At 41.6% G+C, this 27780-nt stretch overlaps 1 protein-coding gene across 2 annotated transcripts in view; it reads left to right on the forward strand.

Moving 5' to 3' along the window:
• Frmd4a (FERM domain containing 4A) overlaps positions 1-27780 on the forward strand; it is a 590169-nt gene that overhangs the window by 139496 nt on the left and 422893 nt on the right. The window contains exon 1 of one of the 2 annotated variants that reach the window (XM_051205874.1): positions 10233-10363. The exons of the other annotated variant lie outside the window; for it this stretch is intronic. Coding sequence (XP_051061831.1) covers positions 10331-10363 — 33 coding nt within the window. The 5' untranslated portion in view covers positions 10233-10330. Of the gene's footprint in view, positions 1-10232; positions 10364-27780 lie in introns of those variants that run through there. 2 annotated transcript variants of the gene reach the window in all.

Raw genomic sequence — 27780 nt, forward strand, 5'->3', positions numbered from 1 at the left:
GACTAAAGGAAAGAATGAAAGGCAGCCATTGCTAAATCCTTTTTCTCAGGTCTCTCAGGAGCAAAAGTCTTAGACAAAAGGGTCTTCCTGGATTCCTGATATAAGCATGCAAATTAGACTGCCACAATGGCATGGCATTACACCATATCATGCACACAATAGGAAAGTAGGATGAAATTCTAATTCTCAGCTATGTGCTTAGGAAAAACCTGTCCAGGCAAGGGTGGGGGCCAAGGATGATCAACACGTGGAATAGCCTTGGGTTTCAACAAAGAAATAGCCAAGTCAAGGCCCCTGGGAACCAGATTCAAAGCATTCCTTCCTCCTGGGCATTGCTTTCTTTTATCCCAAGCTCTCTGGTTGCATAACTGTCTAAACACATTCTGACATGATCCTTTAGTGCTCATGCTTGTTTATGCTTCACTGCTGGCTTGTACCTGCACAGTTGCACACTGGCAGTCCCTATCTCAGATGATGTTACAGAAATCCAGCACTTCCTTTATAAACAGAAAAAGACCAAAATGGGCTTTCATTCTCCAAGCCTCTTCTCTTCCACTTCTGGAGTATGGTTCCCCGGGCAGTGCACCCTGGCTGCTTGGAAGAGGAGTGTCTGGAGGATTCCTTCACTGAGAGCTGAAGGGAAAGCTGTCCTGCCGAGCTTGCATAGAGTGCCCCTCACGAGACTGGCTCAGTGCTTCGCATAAAATACTTCAGACTTGATTAAGCAAATGAATTGTCTTAAATTTAAAATATTATCCTTTTTACATTTAAGTGGTAACTTTCCAAGTTTCAAATTTAATAGAATAGAAACTTGGCTAAGGAAATCTTGGCATAATCATGGCCACTCAACAAGCCAGGAATTTTTAAAAGTAAGTTCAGGCTCAAGAATTTTGGTAATCTGCTTTTTAAAAGCCCAGTGTCTTTCCCCAAATTATGCCCAGGTAAACCATGCTTGGAAACCATACAACATTTTAAAACAGAAAGGTTTTGCCCCATGGCTACCATCACACTAATAATTTCTCTTGGTTTTATGATTAATTACAAACATGTTTAAAATCAATACAATCCTCATCTTAAGTTTGGTTCCTTAGGTAAAGGCTGAGGTTCTGAGAGACAGAAAAAAAAATCCTTTCTTATTAGAAAGAAGGCATAAACATTTGTTTCCCATGGCAGATGAAAATCCAGTCAGCTCAGTGGCTCTAGGCACTAGGGCCTTTTCTTCTGTTCATAAAAAATAACAGAATTGTAGTTTCACTTTTAAGGGACACATTTAAATATCAAGGCAAAGATGCTTTTCACATCAGTCCAAGTTCTTGGATAAAAGTTGCTATTGTAGTTGGTCTTCATTGGCAACTCTATAATAGAGTTAGAATCACATCTCCCCATTTGTCTCTGAAGATGTTTTGGGTGGTGGGGGTATATAACTAAGGCATGTAACCCCAGATGTGGTGATATCATTCTACAAGCTGCAATCCAGGCCTGAATAAAAAGGAGAAAGAGAAAGCCTGCCAAGCATGGCATCTTATTCCTCAGTTTCCTGATCTGTACAGATGTGAGCAAGCAGCCTTATGCTTGTCTCCACTGCCAAGAGCAGCTCAAGATGCTACACCTTCCTCACTATGAGCCTGCACCCTGAAGCCATAAGCCCAAATAAGTCTTTCCTATGTAAGTTGCTTCCTGTCATTATTTGGTCACAACAAGGAAAAAGGCAATTTATACCAATTCCCATCAACACTCATGACTAATTTCATTTTCTCAACTCAGTAAAAAATCCAATTGCATAATTACTGCCTTTTGTGCAGTTCCTGCAGATTTTTTTTCAATAAATTAATGCACAATTTTCAAGAGACTTCTAATGATGGCAAAGGGACTTTCATATATGGCATAAAAATGTTTTCAGATATTCAACACAAGGTATGGATTAAATTTTAAATTAAGAAAAGGAGAGTGTGAAACTGTATGACCTAAGGTTACTCATAAATCAGCACCCCTAAATCTTACTGCTTCCAATTGTCTTCAAATAAGGTATTTTCTTCCAGGACTGGAGAGTTGCCCTTGTGGTTAAGAGCACTTACTGTTCTAACAGAAGACCCAGCTTCAATTCTCAGCACCCACATGACTGCTCACAACCACTGTAAGTCTAGTTCCAGGGGATCTGATGTCCTCTTCTGGCCTTCTTGGCTACCAGACATGCATATGTGGGCATAAATACATGCAGACTAAACACACCAATAACTAAACACCCATATGCAAAGTAATACAGATAAAATAAAAATACAGACATTTACTGCCTCTCTACTATTTTCATAGAAGTTCTTATAATCCTCTCTTGGCACTATGACTGTCCTTCATTACGACAGACTTGAAGCTTAACTGAGTAAATCCAGCTTCATGGATAGGAGTGTAGTATGGCTGTAGCTTAGCATTAACAAGTGTGCTTAGCATTAACGAGGACCTGGATTAAATCTTCAGCACCTCACCACCACCACCACAAAAGACGTGCACTCTGTGTGAAGTGGGAAAATTAATACCTATTCCAACCTTTGGTTCCACTGTCATTGTTTAACTCCCTTTGCTAGTTTCTGCTAGCATAAAATGAACCATTTGTCTAAGCCTCAGTCTTCAAAACTTGCAATCACTATCCTTCATCTTGGTGTCCTCAGGACAGGGCCTGTGGTTGAGCTGACATACAACAGTGTGTTCTCCACTTATGAATGTGGCTTAAGGTCAGCTTATATCTCAGAACCAAACTTAAGTGAGCCTAGTGGTTAATGTGTTTATTTATTCTTTTCACATCCCAGGTCTAGGATAGGCTCATTGGAGAACAAAGTTCCAGTTCTGTTTACACAGCTTGAGGATTCTGAGACATCTCAGAATCCCCAAGGGTGTAGATTGTCACCATCTTAAGATTGCTACCACTTTTCTGTTATCTTGGGAGTGTTTGGATAAAGATGGCTGTAGTTGGGATTGCTTCTTAGCAGGAAAAGAAACCCAGGTAAGAAAACAACTCAAAATGATTTATGTAAGGCCTGATCATTCCTGAACATTTTGATAGGCATCAAGAAAAAATATTCTACAGCAGTCATTCGACAATGTATGCATGTATTGTTGGAATCACTCATTTATATCCCTCTATTAATTGGCCTTTGTAGTCACTGGCACAGAGTACTTGGGAAGAAGGACTTATTTTGGTCCACGATTGGAGAGAACATCAGTTCATATCATCATGAGAAGAGCATGGCAGCACAGGAGGTGGGAGAGAATGGCAGAGTTCTTCACATCTTAGCTGACCAGGAAATGTAGACCTCAGGAGGGAACATGAAACAGGTGTCACCTTCAAGTCCTGTTCCCAGTAACTGCTTTCTGCTAGCTAGACAGCAAGTCTGTGGGGCATACTTTGCTTCAAAAGCATAACCACCATCCACCACACACACACACACACACACACACACACACACACACACACACACACACACTCGTTTAACCAAAAGAAAATATTTTTCTTCATGGAAATTCTTGTTTGGGAACTTTGCAACATCTACGCCAGCAAAAACAAAAGGACTCAAACAATGCTCTCTCCTCCATCTTTCCCTAGAGCTGGTTGGAGAGGTTAAGGAGGCATGCCAGCTTCTGGTCTACCAGATGCCATCTCTCAGCTGTTTCTTCTATTAGTACCTCCCAAATGTCATCTGGGGAATCCCTGGAGCAATGGGCTGGGAGGAAACAGCCTCTGGGTTTCTCTGTACTAACAAAGGCACTTAAATGGAAAGACAAAAAAAAAAAATGTAAGTATCACTTTTCAAAAGCTTCAGAAAGAAAATCACTGTCCTTTATGTATTTTCATAAAGACCTATTTCCAGCTCAAGTTTTTATGATAATGACAAAAACATGTCTATTTTCTTCACCATGTGGCACTTTTTCAGAGAGACAGGAAGCACGGAAGGAAGAAGTCTCCCAGGGCTAGATTCCAATTAACTTCTGTATCAAGTGCTGATAACTTCAGGCAGTCACAGTTCTTCAGAAAATGGGGCAGAGAATCCAAATGATCATAAAGGCAAGATGACTGATCAACCGAGACCCTGCACTGTCTGACTGTTTTCTCCAGCTGGCCACAACTGTAGAGCGTAGGGAACAAGACACAGTGAGTCCTGGCTGAGGTAGTCGGAAATGTGGAGCTGCTGGCATGTGTGTCTAGGAGCAGAGACTATGTTATGGAGACTCAGAAAACTCGTTCATAGTCACAGATCCCATCATTCCGTACTGTGAGCTTTTCAGGTCTGGGAGAATAGGAAGAATGAGAGCTGGAGGTAAAGATCTACATTTGGGGTTTCTATTCTGGATCTACTCTGAATGTACACAATGTATGTTTGCAAATTATTCATCTTAGTTTTTTTTTTTTTTTTATTCAAGCTCTCTCACTGAACCCAGGCTGATTCTACTAGACTGTCTGGCCAGTAAGCCCAAGGATCTTTTTTACTCTTCCCCAACATCACCAAAGTTATAGGTATATAGCACCACACACAGCATTTTCTGTGGGATCTAGGTATCTGAACTCAGGTCCTCATGCTTACACAGTGATCCATTAAGCTATAGCTCTAGGTATATATACACATTGGGAGCTCAGTGGTCTTGAGCTAGCCATTGAATCTATGAGCTGCCTAACAAAAACAATGCCTGATGCTATACCATGGAGGCTGGAGTCAGCTGCTATGGCTAGCCTTGCTCATCATGAGTTGTTGGCTTGCTCATTAGTCTATGAGTTGACTCTCCCTTCATGCTCCTCTTAGGATCAGCAGGCTAGCTTGGCTGTTTCTTCCCCATGGACATTCTGAAGCCTTCACCATTTCTGTTCTCCAACTAGCTAAAGCAAGCCATAGAGTCATACACACAGAAGTCAAAAGAAGATTGCAGAGTCACAGGGCAAATATCATGGGTAACGAAAATGCATGACTAGCTGGGATCAAATGACGCTATTTACCACCAGCCTTAATTCTCTCCATCTCTGTTCATCATTGGTTAAACTGGGAGGGATAAGATTTTTGTGAACAGAAAACCAGATGCAACTTAAAGGAACCCAGTATAAACCCTAGGGTAGAACGTAGTTAAGGTTCAATAACTACTGCTTTCTTTCACTTCACCTCTCCACCCTCCTAAAAAAAGAAATTGATACCTGCCACACTGAATTGGACTATTTATTATAGCTTTCTTTAAAGGTAACATGTGAACACCCTTCAAAAAGAACCTCCAGTACTCCATAATTTTCATAATGTAACAACTTACAGAATGTTTATCCTTATTCAGACACAAATAAGTTCAAGTATTTTATTTTAGTCCCACTTTCACTGAGTTCTTTAGCAGGTGGTAAGTGATGGCTTCCCCTGTGATACACTGTAGCTTGAATTATAAACCTAAGCACATGCGTGTGCTTTAGGATGAGAGTCAGGGTTCCCAGGAAGGTGATCTGGAGCATATTAGTTATGTAGCCCATTCAGTATTACTTGGGGTATCTAGACCTCATCTAGGAAGCTATCCCCAATCCTTGATTGCCCTAAAGCCGAAGCATTAATGAGTTTATAAATAAGAAGTAAGGCCAAGGATAAAACCTGAATGGTTGTCAGGTTGCCTCTCACCTTAATGAAAGCAAAACTGTTTATAAAGCAGGGCATTGCAGGCCCCACATAATGAGACTTAATTGTTCAGTGAGCTGTGATCCCTAGAGACTCCAAAGAGATTTAAAGAGATTAACCTCGAGTATGGCACGGATGCTAAGAACAAAGGGTCAGTGTTTTAGTGTGACAGAGATCGGAAGCCTGACCTTCTGACCATGACATACCTAATGGCCTTCATGACATTTACAAGTGTTCTACTATGGAGAAGTTTACTTTGAAGTTATTACCTCTCTCTCTCTCCGTGTGTGTGTCCGTGTGTGTGTCCGTGTGTGTGTGTGTGTGTGTGTGTGTGTGTGTGTGTGTGTGTGTTCAATATCCAAATGGAGAGTACTTTAGCTGGATTTCAGCCATGATTCTCTTTCAGATTAGCACCCATTCAATTTAGATTTTGCCAGTTTCCACATGTTCACCATCCATTAACTGCTTTTCCTAAGACTGGGTCCACCTCGGATTATAAACATTGCCCTTCTGGAAGGTACAGGATCTTTTGAAATGTGAGGCTGTGAGCAGAGCACTCCCAGTTCAGAAAACTCTGGCATGGAACTGCAGATGTTGTTATTCCATAGCTAAATATTTTTGAAATGTTAATCATTATCTAGATTATTGGAGTGCCCAAAGGTCCTTGGAATAGGGTTCATCAACTGTGTACACTTATTGCCAGATTGAAATAGTTCATAAGTCTACCACAGCAGCTCCCACGTCCCTGGGTGTCCCTCCCCTCCTCCAAATATTTAGTCATTTTATGCACTACACATGAGCAATGGCCATTGATATTTAAAGGACTTGGGAATGATAGGCAATAACTTGACATTGCATTTTATAAATAACTGCCTCTTTTGGAGACAGACGAGACCTTTTGCTTGATAAGTGTCCTGGCTTGTGGTAGATTGTTGATGAATATCGGTTTCATGAATAAATAAGTGATTGAGGTACTGAATATTAATACAGTAGCCTAAAAATAATAGTTTCTCAGGCTTATTTTGCACTTCCCACTACTAAAGAACAGAAAGTAAATATACACTTAACACTTTGGATGTCTTAAATTGGTACAGAAGACTTTTTAATGGGATGGAGCCAGTGAGCCAGGATTAGTCTCACTGTGCTGACTGTAGTTCCATTAGGAGGATGTGTGACTTGGATAAGACGTCTTCAACATGTGACCGAGAAGAATAGCTCTGTTACAAGGAGAACTAGGTGGACTTTCTAATAATGGAAGATGCTCAGTATAGAGTCTGGCACAAAGTTAGTGCTTGGTAGCCACCATCAGAAATGACAGCAACAGCAGCAGTGGCATCTCAAACAGGAAGAAACAGGTTCAGGGACCTTCACATCCCTGGAGTTTAGTGTTCTCTGTAACCTCGCAGGCTACAAGAAAAACATGATGAATTAAAGCCTAAGAGATAAGCTCGGTGATTACAAGTGTGAGGACCCAAGTCCCCAAGACCTATGTATAGAAAATGTGAAAAAGTCTAGGCAGTAGTGGGTGAGACTGTAAGTCCAATGCTAGAGAGGTAGCCTGGGCCTTGCTTGCCAGACAGCTAGCCTAATAGATGAGCTCCAGGTTAAGGGAGAGAACCTGTCTCAAAACTAAGGTAGGTAAGGATAGAGGAAGATATAACATCAGCCTCAGGCCTTTACACACATGAATACACACACATATAGAAGAACGAAAAGACAACATGGGGAAGGACCCAGCCTCCAGGGACTTGGAGTTTGAGAAGTGGAGTATAAACAACCAGAAGAGTTACATGCCTCTTGGAGATGCTATATATAGGAATTTTCAAAATTCCTTCCCAGAGTCCCTTCCTCTGGCTCTGGAAGGCTGTTCTGGTTCCAAAAACCATGATTCCAGTCTGTCAGACACCATGAAGCCCAAAACAGGATCAGTCTAACTCTCCGTTAAACCCTGACACAATTCCACTCTGTCTACCCACTTGGAACACTTGAGGAAGTCTAGACAGTAACCGGAAGCAGTTGTGCCAAAGCTCAAAGGTCAAGGAGAGAGCTTTGTTGGTGACTGAAAATGCTGGTGAGGGAGTTCAAGGGTTAAGAAAGGATGTAAAACAAAGCAGAATGTTTTGGAACAGATGTATTCAGTGCCTAGGAGCAAGGAATGGATGTGGCTTGTTCTCGTCACTGAGGAATCAAACACAATGCAGGTGTAGTGTCACACACCGAGGGAGGGAGCAGCATCTCAACAGGGAAATCCAATAAGGCCATGTCAATGTTCTGGAGAACTTGGGGAAATGAACAATGAACCTTTTCCTTGAATAAAAGAGAGGTAGTTTATCCCTTGTCATCCCCAAAGTAAAGCCTGTGGGCATGTAGAAAACAGATTTGGAGGAGAGAATGGAAGTAGATTCAAGGACGGAAATGAGGGAATAGAACTCTTGTGGAGATAGTTTCCTCAAAGACAGTTGATAGTAAGTCTCCAGAAAGGAGACATGCATACAGTTAGTAGCCCTTGGAATCAACTGGAGATGACATGAGCAGAGCCACAATCCCAGTAACACGGACAGAAGTGTATATACAGAATGAGGTCACAGGTGGGAAGGTTTAATGGGTTGGAATTTTGTGTCACATCTGCCACAAGATTATGGGGGCCAGACCTTAGGCTACGCTGTTCCCATTGTGTCTTTAGGAACTAGAAGACTGACCCAGCGCACAGCACATGCATTACACCTGTTCAATGGATGACTGAAAAGAGTTTTTAGGAGACTCCAAATACTGGGATCTTGAATAAGACCAAGTGACACCTAAGGTAGTCATAAAAGGCAGGACTCTTTTATGACAGGACAGGGTCTTATACTTAGTAGATCTTGATGATTTGCTGGGATGTTGAGAGTCTGGACAAAGAGGTGAGTTTTTGTCTAAGTGAGAATGCAGTTTCAGCCTGGTACTAAAGTCCAATAGCAATGTGCTGAACATAAAGGACTCCAGTGCAGACAAAGAGGTCAGTTGGGGCTCAAGAGAGCTCATGGCTTAAGAACTGGTGGAGAAAAGGTGGGTAAATCAAGGGTTAAGGGTATCAGTGAAGGAAGAGACAGAGTATGAGGGTCCTACATCTTCCTGGAGAGTAATGGGTGTATCATTTCGTCTTGAAGGTGTGTTAGGAGTTGGCACAGAAAGTGACAAGTTCCATTCCAGGGACAAGATACAGATGACAATAGTTGAAATCACCATAAGGGAGTTCACATCTGCTGCATGTATCAAATGAATATATAAACAACCCAGGAAGTCTTGCAAAGACCTCATGTTCTTGGGTATGATGCAGCACTCATCCATTGAGAGACAGGTTTTAAATTCTTTCCACATAGGTAATCTTTCAAGCCAAAGGTAGTGCATCTTCTCTAGTTCATTTCTTTGATATGTTTCTTTTATTGTCTGTTTTTTTCCAAGAAACTAGCAATGCTAAATGAGAAAGCTAGCTTTGGCCAGTATAACACACACACACACACACACACACACACACACACACAAATGCATAACACAGTTACATACACTAAACCTTCACCATACCTTACCACATACACACATGTACAAATACACATTTACATATATGTACATGCACAGGCATGTGTACATAATACCTTCTAAAACATACATACTGCACATATATACTATCCACACCATGTATGCACACACCTTATGCACCCACAGATCCTCATAACAAACACATCTACACATAACTCTTATTACAAAACACACTAGACATCCATACTATGCACATACACATACACCACACATACTCTTACAACTCCTTATAGCACACACCTGCACATATATAACTCCCAAAGAACACAGCACATGCACAGAACATATATATGCACACACAAAGAGAGAGAGAGAAAGAGAGTTTAATGTTCAGCTCTTTAAGAATAAAATGCATACATTTGATTTTGAAACTTTCCTGGAGACTATGTGTCCAAACATCTGATCAAACAGCAAAAATTCCACTTCAGTGTCCAGATGTTGTGTCTACAGTGAGTTTAACAAATGGTTATTCTGAAATATGTGACAGGATTTCTTTCTCTACTTTCTGCATACAGCCCAGAAAACCATCTGAATAATAATATCAACTGGTTCCATTACCTTCATGATCCCCTTTCCTAAAAAGGGAGGTGGATGGATGGATGGATGGATGGATGGATGGATGGATGGATGGATGGATGGATGGATGGATACAGCAATACTGTTCCTCCCAAGAGAGCACACTGCCTACCGAAGCTGGGAGACTGAGACCATTAGGCAGCTCAGTTGCATTTGCCTCCTCTGGTTTGGGTGAGCTGCCCTGTAGTTTGTTCAGAACACTTTTCTTGGCTCAAATACGATACCTAAGACAGAGATCATTTGTCAAGTGAGCATGGCACAGGGAGAGCTGTAGGCAGATTATGGAAAGAGAGAGGGAGGAGAGAGAGGGAGGAGAGAGTACCAGAAAGAAGAGAGAGGGGGAAGAGGGCGAGGAGTGGAGCAGACTTCTCCCCGGAGCAGCCCTTCTCGGGCACCAGGGATTCAAGTTAGACTGCTCAGGGGGCAGCAGTGACACAGGGAGCCGAGCCACTGGTGGCTCCCGGCAGGGCTCTTTTCATGTGGGATGCTTAAGGACAGCACAGACAGAGTAACTTGCAGAAGAGAGAAACTGGCATGAGGATTCCGCCAAAATGGAAGGGCTCCTATCTCCGATGAGGACCAAGGTAAGGGGGATTAAACCCCCGTTTCTTTGCATGCTCCTCGGCGGTTTAGAAAATGCTCTGCGAAAGGGAAGATTGTGCGAGCTTTTGTCTCATTTCAGAACTAGGCTGGCGACTGCAACTGGATGGTTCAAAGAATAGCTTTGCCTCCAAGGCTGGGTGATTGCGATCGGTGGGAAGGGGAGAGCAGGGGAGAAGAGAGCCATCTGTCAGCGTGGACAATGGGAATCTTAGTAAATGATTTTGCCTCTCGGTTGATTAGACAGCCATATTTTAGCAGGATTTCCAATCATTCTTGCTTTGGGACCAGAGCTGCCCTCCCAGCTGTTGGTGTGCTTGCAGGAAGTACCGATTTCTCTGACTGCACTGTTTCACAGGATGGGTCCTGCATTTAAGGCAAAGAGCATGCCCAGCTAACACTGGAACATCCTCTCGGCTCCTCCTCTGTTTCAGAGCCAGAGGATGGGAAAGCCTCGCTATTGAAAGTAGGTTAATGCATTCTGGAAGCCGTTGTGATCTCAGAAAACTCGCTCACTTGCACAAGAGATTTCAGAGCAGCGCTAGTCAAACACACCTTGAACTTGTTTCGGAAGCATGTAGAAAAAAGCTGCTGTGACTGATACTAGCCTGGACAGGAGCGATTTTTCTCCTTGGCTGGAGTTTGCTTTTTACTGGAGAAAGGCTGCCTTGAACATGGAATTCCCCACAGAAAGCTCAGCTGAAGAAAGGGCTGTTAGACACCTACTGCATTCATGCATAACTTTGACTGAATGTTAAAAGTTTTAAATAACGCTGGCAATATTAGTTTTTTAATTAATTAATTTTAAAATGTAGGAGGCAAATAGTTCTTTTGACATGTAGCACTAGTGAAACCAATAGGATCAGGCTTTGAATTAACTTGTTTCTTTGATATTTGGCTAGTGATTCAAACATAAATAGATCCTATTGTCAACAAAATGTCTTTGGTTGTTTTTGTTGTTGTTTTCCTTCTAGTTAATGAGTATGACTGTGACATTTTGAGAGAACATTGGAGTGTTAGAACAGGGGTTTGTGCATGAGAGTGTGACATCATAGGGGGGGTTGAATCTCTGCTGGGCTCACCCATCCTCTGATAATCACCCTTATTAGGACAGCCCCAAGTGACAGTTGGTTGCAAAGATTCTAATTCCAGCCCCTTGGCTGGCTGGCTGGCTGGCTGGCTGGCAGGTCTCCTTGGAGACCCCTGTGGTGGCCTGTTGTTTTTCCTTCCCTAGGTGAGGTCAGGTTGCTTGCAGGCAGCTACTTCCAACTGCTGATCTCTGGATGAAGCATGTAGAGATCATAGTTTTCGTGGCTGCAGAGAAAATGGCAAATGCAGTTGGCTTCATATTTCTCGTTATTGACAAGCTGAGATCCGAATACTTTATGGAATGGCTGTGTAATCTGTTCATTTGGCCAGCTTTTGGAATCACTGCCTCAGACAAAGTGTACTCAGATTGCCGCTGTTGCTGGGGTTGAGCACATCTCTAGATCTGAGCATGTAACCCCATGTGAGTCCAACTTTCACAGTCATCAAGGAGAATTCTCTATGTAAGTTTATGAGACAGTACCCAGACACTTTATAAGTCATGCAATGGGCCCACTAACTTGGCATGCTAAGGTAGGGGGAGAAATGTACGTCTGTGGTCAGATTGTGCATATATTATTTTCACTAGTTGAATTCACATCATGGCTTGTTCTTTGACCATCATGGACTCTAGTTAGTATGGAAACTAGAGGCTTCCAAGGTTCAAACCTAATATTACTACATACTAAATTGACTCTAGTTCAGATTTTTCAGTTCCCAAATGTCAAGGGATTTGCATGTGTGCTTAAATTGCCTCTGTGAATTTCCTTTATATCTCTTATTTCTGACTCTGTAAATTGATATCTTCCTATTGAAAGTCCAACTTACGTTTGAATTTGGTAAGCTTCATTAAGACCTGCCAACTCAGAGAACAAGACCTGAATATAAGGTTCAAGGACAAAATCCCACTTCTGAGTCTCAGCTTCCTGAATTGCTGAGTCTTGTGCTGCTGAAATGACCCAGTGATTTTGTTTTTAATTTACCAGAGACTTAACAACACTGACAATGTGTTGCCTTTTCTAAACTTTGGTCACACTATGCCCTATTAAGTCTATTCTGGAATGTTTTCCCTCACTGATGAGGATTTAGCTTGAAGTTTCTGATTTCCTGGGATCATGGTAGAACAAAGAATGCCTCCTTCAGCAAAATGTTGGTGTGTTGTTGTCACTTAATAACTTACTGACAATTTAAAGCAAGTGTTGAGATAAACTGGACATCATGCAGTAATTTCATTATGCTATGTAATACACTTAAATCATGGGTGCTTAATGCATTTTTATCTTGTGATTTGCATAATTGGCACATAAATATGCATGAGATTCACTGGAAGTGACAAAACAGAATGGGCTAAATGGCCGTGGGTACTGAAATTAAGGCCATTTCCAGGAGGACACCTGAGCTTCCTCTGTCTCCTGGGTGGGTGGTTACACTTGACATACCTAGAAACAGACAGGGTGGCAGCTGGCTTCTCCTAATCACACTGTATTGTCAACCACAAAGGTCTCAAGCACAACTCTGACCTTTGGCTGTGTTTACTTGAGTTCACCTCTCAGTCTTCCTTTTGTATACTAACAGGCTGTTGGGTACACTTCTGGCTGGCCTCCTGGCAGGTGATGACACAGGCATGGGATACATGCAAACGATGTTTGCAGAGGCAAGCGGGGTGAAAGAAGAGAAACAAACTGGCTGGGTTGTTTGTCCTATGAGGGAAAATGGAAATAGTGTTATGCTTTATCACCCTTGTGTTCTTTATAAATGCCTCTCTTCAGTTCCATTCTTAACCTTCCATTCCCCCCTCCCAATCTTCTGAGTATGGACTCCAGTGGATGATACAGGGAAACGGGGAAATGGCCCCATGAGTTTAGCTCCTTGAGCTTCCTTTTTACCTGCTACAAAATTTGTGGTGAGAACCTGGTTAAGGCAAGGAAATGCAGCCAAGCCTCATGTTTATGAATGCAAGGAGACAACTGTAGCATGGAAAGGAGATGGAGAAGGAGGGGTGACATGAGAGGAGGGAGAGGAGTCGGGGAAGATAGGAAAGTAGAGAAGAAAAGGGTAGGTGTGGAGAGGGGAGGGGAAGGGAGTGAAGGCAGGAAAGGGGGAAGGGAGTCGGGGAGGAAAAGAGAGGAGACCAATCAAGAGAGGGTAAAAAAGAGGTGCGAGAGAAAAATGGTAAGGGAAAGGGCAGAGGAAGGAAGAAAGGTAGAAAGAAGAAGAAGAGAAAATAGGAAAGGGGGGCTGGAGGAGGAAGGGAGGAGAGGGAAAATGGAATGATTGGCCAGATTCCATTACAGCTGTGTTTTGTTAAATGCTTATGCAATAAACAGAAAGTAGGTCCACGTGAACCTCTTTAGAAAAAAATGAGAATTAACTTTTAAAGCTTCACAACTATTTCATGTGCTAATTGAAGTTTTTAAGAATACTCACAATGCTGCTGCCTTTAATATCTGCTCTGGGTCGCAATTACCTAACTCCTTAGGGAGAGTACATTTTTTGATGTGTTCAGACCTGTCTTATTTCTGCCTCCAAGACATAAAGACATTGCATCATTTTCTGAAGTAAAGTCAGTTTTTTTTGGGGGGGGGGATGACTTCTGATTTGTGGCATAAAATAACTTTCTAAAGAATAGCCTCTGGGAAGGGTGGGCCTTTTGATGGAAGGAATAATTTAAAGGGATAGGGAAGCTGAGCTTCTAAAGGAAACATGTCTAAGGGGCAGAGGATGTAGCTTAGTGCTAGAGAGTGCTTTGTAGCATGATCAGGGGCCTAGATTCAATTCCTGTGCAATGCATGTGCACACAAGTGCTAGTGCGTGTGCCCTTGCACACACACACACACACACACACACACTCACTGAAACTATTACAAGGCTTGTGTGTCCATCTCTCATTCTTTCAGGGATGAATACTGCATGTGAGCTGAAGTTAACTTCATCAACTGTCCCTTCAACTAACATTGCAATTTTGGAAATGCATTAAGGCTATAGATTTAAGATGGTAAAAAATTGTAAAATTATAGACAATATAGATATCAAAACAAAGTACAGTCACTCTGTGACTCTTTAGACTAATTATCATAGATTGTTTAAAATACTTAAAGTCACTTCAAATTATGCTAAACCTGTCTAAAACTTCACCAGGCCTCCCGGGAGAATAATTCCTTAAATGATCCATGTATTCCTCACACTTGATGCATCATTTGGATAAAACATTAGATACTTTCCTCTAAAGAATCCTGTGAATCAGAAAACACAAAGAGCTAGGGTATGGTCTAGCCTATGCAGGGTAAAACTATGAAGACCTTGACAGGTGCTTTCAGCTCTAACCACTACAGTGCATAACATTATGTGCAAGCTAATGACAGCCTGGGCTTTATCTTAATGAGGACTCCAATTGAAGAGAACTTTCTAGAGCTGAAGGATGACAGGTTTAGGTGAAACATAAGGAAATGTTTTCTAATAGCAAAATATTACCCTAAGAAAGGTTGAAACATTCTTGAAAATAGAGGTCTCTGAGGCCAGTCAGGAATAATCCTACCCAAGAAGTCTAATCCTGTGTGACAAGCCAGGGGGAGCTGATGCAGGCATTCTGTGCTTTTGTGATGCTGTCCATTTTTACCATAAAGACAGAAATGGGTTTGTGGGAAACAAGCCTTGGCTCTCCCCACCCAGGGCTAATGTACAGTATATGTTTAATGGCTGAACTCAATTCAACAAGCAAGAAACTCCATTCTTCCCTAGAATGACCTGGTAAAGGCTCTGTGAATGTGGGAAGGAAATTGGGGCTATAGAACTACTAGTTTGGTTAGAATTTTCCTGTGGTAGCTAACCCTATGTTACCATGACAAAGACCTGAGATGCTGAACTTGTTAGGAGAAAAGGTTCATCTGTGATCTCCTGGACTATAGAAAGAAGCTGTCCACATCATTGCTAGGATGAAAACAGAAAAGAGAACAGGCTCTCACAGTATCTTTGAGGTCCTCCCCCAAAGTGAACTAAAATCTCCCACTAGGCCTGCCTCTTAAAGGTTCAACCACATCCCAGTGGGACCAAGCCTGTGACATAGGCCTTTTGGGGACACCCCAGAACCACACTAATGGAACTTACAAGAAAGGTGGTAGGCAGTATGCTATATTCCATTCCAGTTAGACTGCCTGGGTTCAGACTCTAGCTGTCATCTCTTACAGTGTGCCTTTTCTGAATCTCAGATCCCTTATGTATAAAATAAATATGATAATAGAATCTAATTTTTATTTATTTTAAGGCCTGCACTTATGTGAATTTATGAGCACCGTGTGTGTATATGCCAGCAGAGACCAGAAGAGGTCATCAGATCCCATCAAACTGGAGTTACAGGTGGTTGGGAAGCATCCATTGTGCATGCTAAGAAGTAAAGCTAGCTCTCTGTAAAAGCAATAAGCTTTCTTAACTACTGAGCCATCTCTCCAGCTCCAGATTCTAGGAGAAGCAAACCCATTCATAAGCAGGAGGTCTCAGCACACCACAATAAACATAAGTATTAACAGTAAAGGTGCATGAAAAAACAGATGTGCAGATCTCATGTTTGGAACAAGTTGTCCTTGTGAGAACGAATAGGAAAAGCAGGTTATCTGTCTTCTGTATGATATAACTAAAATGTAGAGGGAAGGTCTCACTTACCTACAAGCTCCCTGCCAGGCACAGTCTTCACCTGTCACCTGTCAAGGCGCAGCTCCAGGGGCTTGGAGAAAAGCAGATGCCCTTGCAGCCTAAAACAGTGCTTGTTACAATAAACCCTTTCTCAGCAAATGATTATGGTGGGTGGAATGTTTAAATGCTGGCAGCAACAGTGCCAGCTAGGAGGTATCTGGTCAGTTAAAGAGTGGCAGCGTTTACTTTTCATGATTTCAGTCTTAGAAGGGAGACATGGATTATCATGCAATCTCCCCTAGAATAGATATGCCCGGAAATGTGCACCCTGGATATGAGCTCCCCACCCCCACCCCTGAGCCATCTGCTCATCATTTGCTAGCACTCCACTGCCTGGAACCCTCAGGAGAGAGTCCGTACCTCTCCAGGATTTCCAGGTTCCTAGGGACCTGCTTGCTTACTCTGTCTATCTATCCCACTTCATTCTCCCCTTGACATTTGACACAAGCAATTCAGGTTTCTCTGAACCCTGCAAATCACCCAAGAGTGTTTTAAAGTGTCCAAGCCTCACTTCCAGAGATACTGATTCAATAACTCCGAGGAGGGGAGGTGAAGGAATCTGCATTTTTGTCAAAAGGTTTGAGAGCTCTCCTGTCCTTTCATCCGGTGTTAAACAGCGCTTTGTGAGCTTTTGCCCTCGGGACACGAGCAGATTGTGCTGTTCCTTCCAGGCGAATCGCTGCCTTTCCTTTCCTGTCCTTTAGCCCACTCTACCAGTTACAGGTCAGAAGTAACTTTTAGGTGGTGTGTTCCTGGAGCATGCTCAGTTTGCCTTCGCAGCTTTCTGCGTGTTCAGCATAAGATCGTGTTCATTTGCTGCATGGACCACAAGCCTCTGGGTTGTCAACTTCACAGTATCTCCTCACTACCCCTATGCACAGAGTACCCATTGTAGCCCACCGGGACTGTAAGCCTCGGTGCATACTGTTAACAAATCAGTGAGCACAGAGCTTCTGTAGGTCCTCTAAGGGTCCCCGGGGGGGGGGGTTGCATAAATACCAATGAACAGATCTTATGCCACCAGAATAACTTGTTAAATCAGCCTAGAACTATCCCCAGGTAAGGTGGGCAGATTCCACAGTGTGGGATCACAGAGTTTTTTGAGATAAGTTTTGCATTGGTCCTTTACTCTCCTTTCAGGGTAGTGATAATGTTGAGGTACTGAGTAGTTTAATAATTGCTTAGATTATAAGATTGGGTGCTGGAAAAACATTCCCCTTGGGGTGGAGATGGGAGGTCACCATTAGGACTTATATTCAGAACTTACCAATCTAAAATGTCAGAAAGTTTTACCTGTTTTGTTTTTTGTTTGTTTGTTTGTTGTGGGTTTTTTGTTTTTGTTTTGTTTTGTTTTTTTTGTTTGTTTGATTTTTGCTAAAGCTAGGGGTTATTTTCTTGATAAAGTATAGCTGCACCTATTCTAGGCAAATGGTCAAAATGACTGCCCCCCCCCACTACTTCCACTGTATCTCTATAGGGAAAGTACACCAACTAAAAACAGGAAAGCACGTCAATTTATATCAATCTTACAAAACAATATGCATGTGTATATTACTGCTGGGACTGAACCTGGGTCCTTGGGGCCTCATATCTGCTGAGCAAGCACTGGTCTACTGAGGTACTTACTGAGCCCCTACAAAGCAATATTAGTCAACTTTTTGAAGATAGAAAAATTGTATATGCCTGTGATATAACAGCATATAAATGATTATTATAGTCACAATAATACATTAATATGTAATACATGATAGTATATTAATAAGATAATTTATCAATATCTCAAAGCCCGAACTGATGGAGAAAAATGGATTAGCCGAGGGTTCAGGATGTCAGTGAAGGGAGAGAAGAGTTAGACAGGTGTTTCAAATATAGTTTGGAAGTCTTGGACCACTCCAGAAGAGAGATGAAAAGTAAAAAGGCATGGGAGCTACTGGGCTTCCATAACCATGCTTAGCTGAAAGCTATTCCTACGATAGGCCAATAAAACCCTGCCCATTCAAGAAATATCATGGACTTTCTGGGAGATTTCTAGATAGCCCCATGACCATAGGCTTTCTCAAGAGTGTCCTGGAGGGTCCCGGAGGCCACTTTCAGGAACAACCAGATCAATCTACAAACAAGTCTGGAAAAGAAGGCAGGAGAGGCTCCAACACACAGACATCACACTTACTTTGTAACTGGAATATGGACATGGCTCAGCATGGAGCACATCAAACAGAGAACAGGAGAAATGAGGCTTCTTGATTTTTCCAAAAGTTGACAGCTGGTTTATTTGTAGTAATTCAATTTATCTTCAGGCAGACACAGACCTATATCTTGCTATATCACAAGCAAACAGAGAGGCAGCAAAGCTGGAGAGTAAGAATAGGAAAGTGGGCCATTCTTGCAGCTCACGTATTTATCCATCCAGCAAGGATTTAATGAGTGTTCCTCTTGAGTGATAGGCAATAAACATGCTGCCTTCTGTCAAGATGGCGCAGACCACAGGGATAGTGTTAACAAAGAGACCACAACAAAACAAAGATATCCCCCTGGAAAACAAAGGGGGACATATGTTCTGGAAGCTGGAGACAAGAGTTTGTTTCTGAGAACACATTGCTTCTTAGGAGGTGTGACAATTTTAATACAAGTGGATGATATGACTGGGAAAAATTAACCCCCACACTTTCATTCAAGGGGAATTATGGTAATAGTAATAGCTTCGTGCCTTCAAAGGAATAAAGTTTCCTTCAAAAAATTCTATTAGTCTCTCAGGGTCTCCTATATCTTACACAAAAAGCATGAACTTATATATATCTCCAAAACAGGAAATTTGAAATGCAGTTATTTCTCCAAAGACTTCAAAGCAATATATTATATATAATGCTTAGAAAACACAGGGCAAGGCACTGTGGAACCAAGATTAAAGTTCTTTCTTGAAAACAAAATCCTTTGAGAATAAATAGAATAATCCTCTATTATATTCATATATACTCTGATATTTTTTTTGTCTCTGTAGATTTTTAATTGGAGATATATATTTAGGGTGTGTGTTGTGTCTGTGTATCACTCTGTATGATTGTGTATACTTCTGTGAGTGTGTGTGTCTGTGTGTGTGTGTGCTCTCTGTGTGATGGTGGTGTATATGTTTGTGTGTGCATGTTGATTGGTTTTGAGTCAGGGATCTTGCTATTTTGCCTAAACTGACCTTGAAACACTGAGCTCTGAGCTCAAATGATCTTCCTTGAAACACTGAGCTCAAATGATCTTCCTGCCTCAGCCTCCTGAGTGATAGGATACATGCATGTACCACTAAAACTGGAGAAACAATGTTTAATTTCATAAGAGAATTCCTCAAAACTCACAGTTTTACATTCCAAGTCATTTTTCAAATATTTTCAAACATGTAACATGTCTAAGAATATGTAATAGAAATAATTTATAAATTTTAAAGCATAAGCAGAGTTGAAATATCCTACTCTGTCCCACCCAGGATATACGTCATACCTTTGACCAGAGTATCCACTTAGTAGGCATTCCAGTTAGCAAATCAACTGTTGTTACATTATAAATCTATGTGTAGTGCTAGGGATTGTCAAACTTTCTGGCATCTGTTGTATGTCTTGGAGCATATTCCTACAGATATGAGGGGGGATAGTGTGCTTTTCAGACTGAGCATACAATGTATAGCTTTTTGGTATGGACTTTGGCAAATCTCTTGGGATGATTTTAAAGATTAGCACATTTGGTCTAAACTAAGAATACTTCTGCCTTGTGCCATCATTCTTGCCGCTACCAGGAAGTGTGGTTCAGCAAAAGTTCCAAAACATCATTTGTAATGGGGGGAGCACACATACTAATATGGATTATGTTCAGTTTTATGAACTGTACTCCAGGAACATCTGAGGGCTCTGGCAAAGCAGCAAGGTCCTACAAAAAGGTTTTTCTATGCAGAAATAGGTTTTTATATGTAAAATGACTAATTTGCTTAAATATTTTATTTTCTATGTTTCTAATATGTAAAGCCATATAAAGACAATAGTCTTATATAGGTATTTCCAGTATAAGAAATAAAACATTACTGGTAGATAGAGGGACCTCTCCTCTTTCCTCCCAGAGGAAACTTCTATCCTGAATTTTATGTTTATCATTCTTACTTTTATAGCTATGTTTTCACTTTTATGTTTGCAATATAAGTAATATTATATATGTTTCAGTGCTTTCAAGAAATGGTAGCCTAAGTGTGTGTGTGTGTGTGTGTGTGTGTGTGTGTGTGTGTGTCCAGTGCATGAATCTTCACTTATTCATCTCACTCAATACTCTTGTAACAGTCACCAGTGTGGCTATATATGTAGCTGAAATCCATTTGTTTTCCCTGCTGAACAAATTGCTTGAGTACAATATTGCCACAAATCATGGATTCATTCTCTAGTGGGCAGACGTTTCCATTAAAAAAAAATCACAACAATATTTCTTTGACTGCACTTGAACACATTCCCTGGAGCACCTGAACAAGTCTGTGAGTGTGTACACTTGGGAGAGGAATTGCTTCTGTAAGCACCCTAACACTAAATTTGCTCTCCAAAGACTTCGGTGATTAAGATGTGTACCTTGGTCCATCCCTACATTGATACTTCTCTATTCACTATTCTGTGGCAGGTACCCCTGTGCACACCTTGGATGATAAAAAGAAAGGGAAAAGTGGGGTTGAGGAGACAACTCAGTGCATGCTTCACAAGCATGGGGACCTGAGGTCAGATTCCCAGGACCCACAGAAGGCTGAGCAAAGTGGCATGTAAGTGCAGCCCCAATATTGAGCAGCTAAAGATGGCTCCAGAGGGTTCACTAGTCAGGCAGTCTAGCCAATTGGAGCACTCCTAGATCAACAAGAAACAATGACTTGAAATAAATAAGTAAATAAATGAATAAGGTAGAGTCTGATAGAAGAAGAACTGGCAGAATTCTAGAAGGCTTCTGTGTGTGTAGGTACCTCACCCTGTGACACCGATGCACACACATACAGCAAGTGTAAGTACTTCTGTTTATATACAGCACACTTACTGTGCTTGCTTTACTGTGTCCTGAAAATGGCACAGGTTGTATTACCCCCTCCCTGACAAGCCTTCATTTACTACCACTCATTCTGTAACATTTGCTGTCAGTGTCTTCACTCTCCCACCCACTAAGATGCATGGCATTATTTGTAGCAGCAGCTACCAGAACTTGAGTTTATTTACTGTATATGAAACTCAGAACTATGTAAAGAAATGTAATAGAGTCCATAACTGAAACCAAGCCCACATTCTTTTGGATTGTGGGGAGATACTCCATCCAGAAAGACATAGTGATCTATTCTCTGACTTTGTGATTCTTTCTTCTTGGGGCTTAGGTTCCCCCACAATTGCTCATTATTTATGGGCACCCCTGTCTGTCTGGGCTCAGGGGTGTTACTAAGATATGATTAACACTGTCTCTAAAGGTATTGAAGAGTACTTGTATTTTTTATTTTCAATACAATAATCTTAAAATGTGAAGAGCACTAGCAACATGGTTTTTTAAAAGACAAATGCTATGTGTCAAATATAAAAATTGACCTTACAGTAGTAGAACAGAATGGTGGTTACCAAAGCCTGGGAGTGAGGGATGTTTTGAATAAAAGAGAAGCAGTCAGTAGAATATTGCATTTTTCATCTATATGTGTATATGATAAGCTTGACTATATATTCATGTGCATGCATGTGAGAATACATATGTGTACATGTGCACATGTGCACATGCATATAGAAATCTGAAGTTGATGCTGAGTGTCTTCCTACATGGTTTTCTACCATATTTATACCTTAGTCATTGAGGCAAGATCTCTCAGTTCAACCTAGATTTTAAAGACCCATTTATTCTGGCTAGCCAGATCCTGTCTCTGTCTTCAAAGCACTTGAATTACTGATGGCACATGATACACACAGAACATTTAATGGATTTGAAAATCCCATACTCCTGTGAGCTTTACACTTGTATGACACATTATTATTATTATTAATATTATTATTATTATTATTATGCTTGATCCTTAGACTTTTCCAATGGAAATATGTGACTGTGTCTTGGTTTGGCCTCATACTCATTTCTTTTTCTAGCTTCTTGTGAGAATCTGGGCAAGGGTATTCCATAACTGTCCCTTCTGGCTTCTCCCCATCCCATGACTGCTCAGTGTTCTGCTCAGGAAGCCACGGAGCCTCTTTTCTGGGAGCCAGTTGCTGAGGTAGGAAGCCTCTGCCTTTGAGCAACAGTGAAAACTGCCCAAGGTTTTCTTAAGTCAGGGGAAAAGATAAGGAGGAAAGAAGGGAATAAGCCATCTCAAGAATTAAAACTACTGGGCTTCCTAAGAACCATGCCCTAGGGGCTAGGGTTAGAGAAGGAGAACTGTTCTCATGGTCCAGAGTCCTGCTCTTCCCGGCAGGCCTTTCTTCCTCTGCAACTAGCAGAGCCCCCACCTGTGTGACTCCCCTTTGTATCCTTGTCACCAGTTTACCCAACAGAACAAATTAAGAGAGGGTGGGGAGGATTGAAACGAGTCTTCTGCCTTGTGGTTGCCGAGTGCTGTAGTCCCCCATAGCAAGGGATGCCCGATGGAGTCGCATAATCTTAGGTGAGCAGGAACACAAGCCTGAGCAGCTGTTCACATGATGTCCACCAGGAAGCAGAGAATTCAGCCGAGACAGGGGTGGGTGCATGGCCTTCAAAGGCTTGTGCCAGCTGTCTACTTTCCCCACTACCAGAATCCATCTCCTGAAGGCTCCACGGAGTTCAAAATTATAGTACAAGCTGGAGCCCAACCTTTAAATCATGAGCCAGAGGGGACATTTCAGACTCAAACCATAACACCATGCAGGCTTAGTGGGCGCCAGAAAATAGAAATAGCCACAACTTCCGTACTGAACTTTAAAACCAGGCAGTCAGGAAGGAGATTGCCCGATCTTAGCCTCTCTGGAGAGTGTACAATTTCTAGCCATGTGACAAATCTGACACGTAGACTGGCAGTTACAATTCTAAACTGTGATTTCTCTAGGTAAAAGCCCAGAGTCTGCAGATTACATGGTCTTTCTGTGAATGAAGATGGAATTGGTAACCTGCCTTTGTGGAGTAATTTCTGAAAGTGCTGATGCGTTCCTACCTTGTTTCATTAGCCAGCGCTTATTGGAAAAGGAGGTGGGGAGGGAAATGGAAATGTGCAGTTTGGGGGTCCTGGCTGTGAGTGGGTTTCCTAGGAAACCACCTGCTATCAAGTGCGGTGGGCTCTCAGAGACATGGAGGAGGGAGAAATATGAAAGCGAAGTTATATGGAGGAAAAGAAAAATAAATTATTGCCTGAGCCCCCTAGGTCTTTAATTAATGAAGAACATACACTATTTCCAGGGAAATCCCTAGGAACTGCTGATGAGATCAAGACAGGGATGACAGGGGACCTACAAAAGGGTGCTTTGGCTGCATATGGAAATTATCTAGCACAATTTGGTCCCACCAATATGCAAAAAACAAAGAAACAAAAAACGTAAGTGAAATCAGAGCATCCGTCCCTTTTCAGCTTGGCACAAGCAGATGTGGTTCTAAGAATGAAGGTGACTCCACATTCTCTCAGCAGGCTGTGGTTTGTTTTATGTGGCTCCTGGTTTTACCCAGGGTAATTCCATCACCTTCATTCAGTGATCAAGAGTGTGAACTTGAGGCCTGAAGGAAAGAGGGCTGGCTGGGGTGGGAGTGTCACTTCAGGCTGTGATGCATGTTCATTTAACTGTCCCTACCCACCAGTGATCATCACAGCTCCCCTTGCCTCCTTCCTGAGAGTGGGGAATAAAATGCTAAAGGAAGTGTGTGCTTGCTTTCATTCGCTGTGATAAGATGCCCTGACAAAAGCAACTTGAGGAAGAAAGGATCTTTTTCATTACAAGTCCAGGTCATAATCCCTACAGTAGGGAAGTCAAGGCAGGAACTTAAGCAGGTCATCTGATTCATATATACAAACAATCTAAGGAAGAGAGAACTAACTGCCCCCCCTTATTCTAACACAATTCATGTCCTAGTCTAGGGAATAGTACTGCTCACAATAGGCTGACTCCCCCTGTTTCAATCAATAGTTAAGACAATCCTCCTCACCCAACCTCAACTAGATAATTCCTCATTAAGGCCCTCTTCTCAGGTGACTATGTTGCAAAAAATTGAGGACTAAAACTAAAAGGCAAGGGGATGTTTTAAAAGATTTCTTTCTTTGCCTCTAATATAACTGATGTATAAATACAATACTCAGTATGTTAGAGGCGATCAGTCACTTGATGGATCTGTAATTTATTTATTTTATTAAAATCATGTGATTCCATGACATGAGTGCTTGATGCAAGCAAAAGCCCTTAAAAATGTACATTTGCTTGTGAATAGGTAAAGCTAGATGAATATTGAGGCATTTAGTGCATAGGACTTCAGTGCTGGTTAATGATATAGCACTTGCCTGGAATGTATGAGGCTCTGGGCTCAATTCCTAGCCCTGCAAATAAACAAATAGAATGTGACTTCTGATTTTTTTTCATGGTGTTTGTGAGTTCCTGGAAACATCTTGATGAGGATTTGTGGCTTCTGTGCTCTGCTGTGTGTATATAATCACACATTGCGACTCAATTGTAATTACAAGTGTGGAAGCATCTTATATGTCTGGCTATGTATGGAGGAAGTAAAAATCTTAAGACAAACCTAATAATTTACAAATTGCATTAACACCCTAAGGTCTTGCCCTGAGTTTTAAAGCCAAGTGTTTCTGGATCAAGAAGTCTTCATAGGAATGGGGGAGGAAGTTTCTTTGAAAAATAATGAAGGTCTGGAGACATAATTCTGACAAAGCAGGTACAAGGCATTGTGATTGATCCCACCACTGCAATATGATGATGGTGATAATGGCGATGGTGGTGGTGGTGGAGATGGTGACAATATTAAAAGTTTGTAATACTGCTAGGTTCAAGAACAAAGCAATCACCCATCTGGCATAGCTTTGACCGCTTAACCTGTACCTGACCTTCAGCATCTTGTTCAATTTAACTCATATGTTCTCCACGATAGGTAGGCAGTTCTAGAAGACAGCACATCCTTGACTTTCAAAATCAATAAAATCAGATCATATTTCAAATCACCCCCTCTGACCCTGGCATTGTTTATTTCTCATTAATACATTTTGTCCTGTAAGGAATTCGAGTAACTACAATAAAAACATACATACCTATGCTTATTAAAGCAAAATGGAACATTGCAAATGGGAACAGGGGATAAAGCAAATAGATGATTACATATTTTGTGTAATTATGCTGCCATTTGCCTATACTAGTTATGAACAGATCTGCATGGTATTTTTTTTCCTAACCTGTGCCTGGCACATACTATGTAACTTGGGCAGGACAAAGGTTTTTAAGATGAAGATGTGGATGTGTTTGTCACCTTGGGGGAAAAGACTAACACACATGAGCCAGTAACTGATAACTACACCAGAACTGTATTGTAAATACAGATTCAGGGAGGTAACATTCCAGGTAATTCTGGGGGTACAAATCACTGTATTGCCAAGATTCTAAAATGCATCAGGGATATCTTTATTGATCATGGTCAGGATGGAAGGGATAGGGAGAGGGCAGAAGGAGGTCAGAAAATCAACAGCTGCAAAAACAATCAAAAAAACTAAATATTTGGGGGCAGGTCAGATGTTGCAATCTTTAAAGTTGATCACTGCAAAAACTTGAATTTTTCAACCCCAAACACCATGTAAAAATCAGCCATGGTGACAGATCATTATCTGGCACTGAGGAGGCAGAGGCAGGAATATCGCTGGGGCTCACTGGTTAGTTAATTTTACTGAGTCAGTGAACTCTAGGTTGAGTGAGAGACCCTGCCTCAGAAGTGAAGGTGGAGAAGTAGGGATGAAACATCTCCAGGGTTGTAAGCTGATGGCTGGCTGAACTTCAATTTGAAAACATGTTTTTAATATGCCACTGTGCTGAGGGGTAAAAACTGGAAAAAAGGGGGGGTATATTCATCTTTTTCAGGTACAAGGGTGCAGGATATCTATCAGAGTGTAGACAGAACTTCCTTTTAAAGAGCTAGGTTATTTTTCATCAATAGGATAATAAAGTACACTTAGTGCCCCACAACCTCTTTAATGTAAATTTGTGATGATGCTTAGAATATTTTTCTGACAACCCAAATCAGAAATGAAAGGGCCATCACAAAAAGCTTAGTGTTTGTGAGCTCTGCTGTTTGCTTGGGCAAATTATTGATCATTCTATACCTAGATTTTCTCATTTCTATGATGGGGACAGTAACAGGACTCACCTAGCAGAGTTACTTAGACACTGGATATCACCCTCTAGCCTACTTGTGTACACACAAGCCGACAGACAGACACACACACACAAACACATACATTACATAAGCATGATATTGATTTACTGAGTATCATACTGTGGGCTGTTCAAATATATCTAACAATCTCAAATCATATCCTACTCTGGCTGCTACTTTTACTACAAGAGATGACTGGTGACAAATTCTAAAGCTAATATACATTGGGCATCAATTATCTCTTAGTCTTTTCTCACAGACATACACTAACAGCGCAAAAGCTGAGTTCTATTTGTAAGCTATTGGGATGCTGTCTCAGATCTACTTCTGAGTACCGTTCGTTAAGAGGGCCCTAGACAATGACCAAGGAGAGCATACGTTCAGAAGATGGCCTAGGAAGGGTCAGCAATAATAGCACCCCTATTTGAATGGCCCCAGGCTTTATTTCATCATATACATGAACATTTTTGTTTTGAGATGGGGTCATAGTTGGTATAAGGAGGGTTAATAAAGTGATTCTTTCTAAGCCAGCAATGGAATGGACGTGAATTCTCCTTTCCTGTGGCTTTCTTGCTTACTTAGCAATTTTACTTTGTGGCTGTCACCCTCCTTATGGGTGTCATTGATACTTTCTCTCTGTCCTTCTATGACTGTGTATATGCTCTGACTTCCTATCTCTCTGTATTTTATGTATGCCCATGACAACCTTTCTCCAAGTCAGTCAGTAGTGAGCTTTGAAGTAACTTTCCTTCAATCCTGTACTCTGCTAACAAACCACCAACAGCTTCTGCAGGTCTCAATTAGATGGCTGGGGGTGTAGCTTAGTGTTAGAGAACTTGACTGTTATCCATAAAGCCCTGGGTTCAACCCTCCAGTACTGAAATACAAACGTACCTCATCAGTGGTGTTATTTAGAGCAGAGACCAATTGAGGTTTAGTAACTTTTAATTTGTGGAAGGAAAATCATCTATGATGTAAAACAAAGATAGTTACCCACACTATTCGAAAGACTTGCTTGACTATAATACAGATTGCAACAGAAATTAGAAGGAATGGTGGAATTAGGAAGGAGTTGTCTGGTAAGTAGACTTTTTGTTTCACCTTCATTCTTTCCCTTCTCTCCTCCCTTTTGGAAGCAGTTCTCAGAAGAGGCCTCCAAAGATGAGTAGGTAGTGGGATTGTGCTGTAGCTCCAAGATGGAATGACCTACACGTTTTAAGATGAATGTTTATGGCATTGGGGTTTGCCGCATGTATTCTGTGCCCCATCTGTGTGCAGT

The sequence above is a fragment of the Phodopus roborovskii genome, unplaced genomic scaffold, assembly GCF_943737965.1.
Source record: "Phodopus roborovskii unplaced genomic scaffold, PHOROB, whole genome shotgun sequence".
NCBI classification, from domain to species: domain Eukaryota; kingdom Metazoa; phylum Chordata; class Mammalia; order Rodentia; family Cricetidae; genus Phodopus; species Phodopus roborovskii.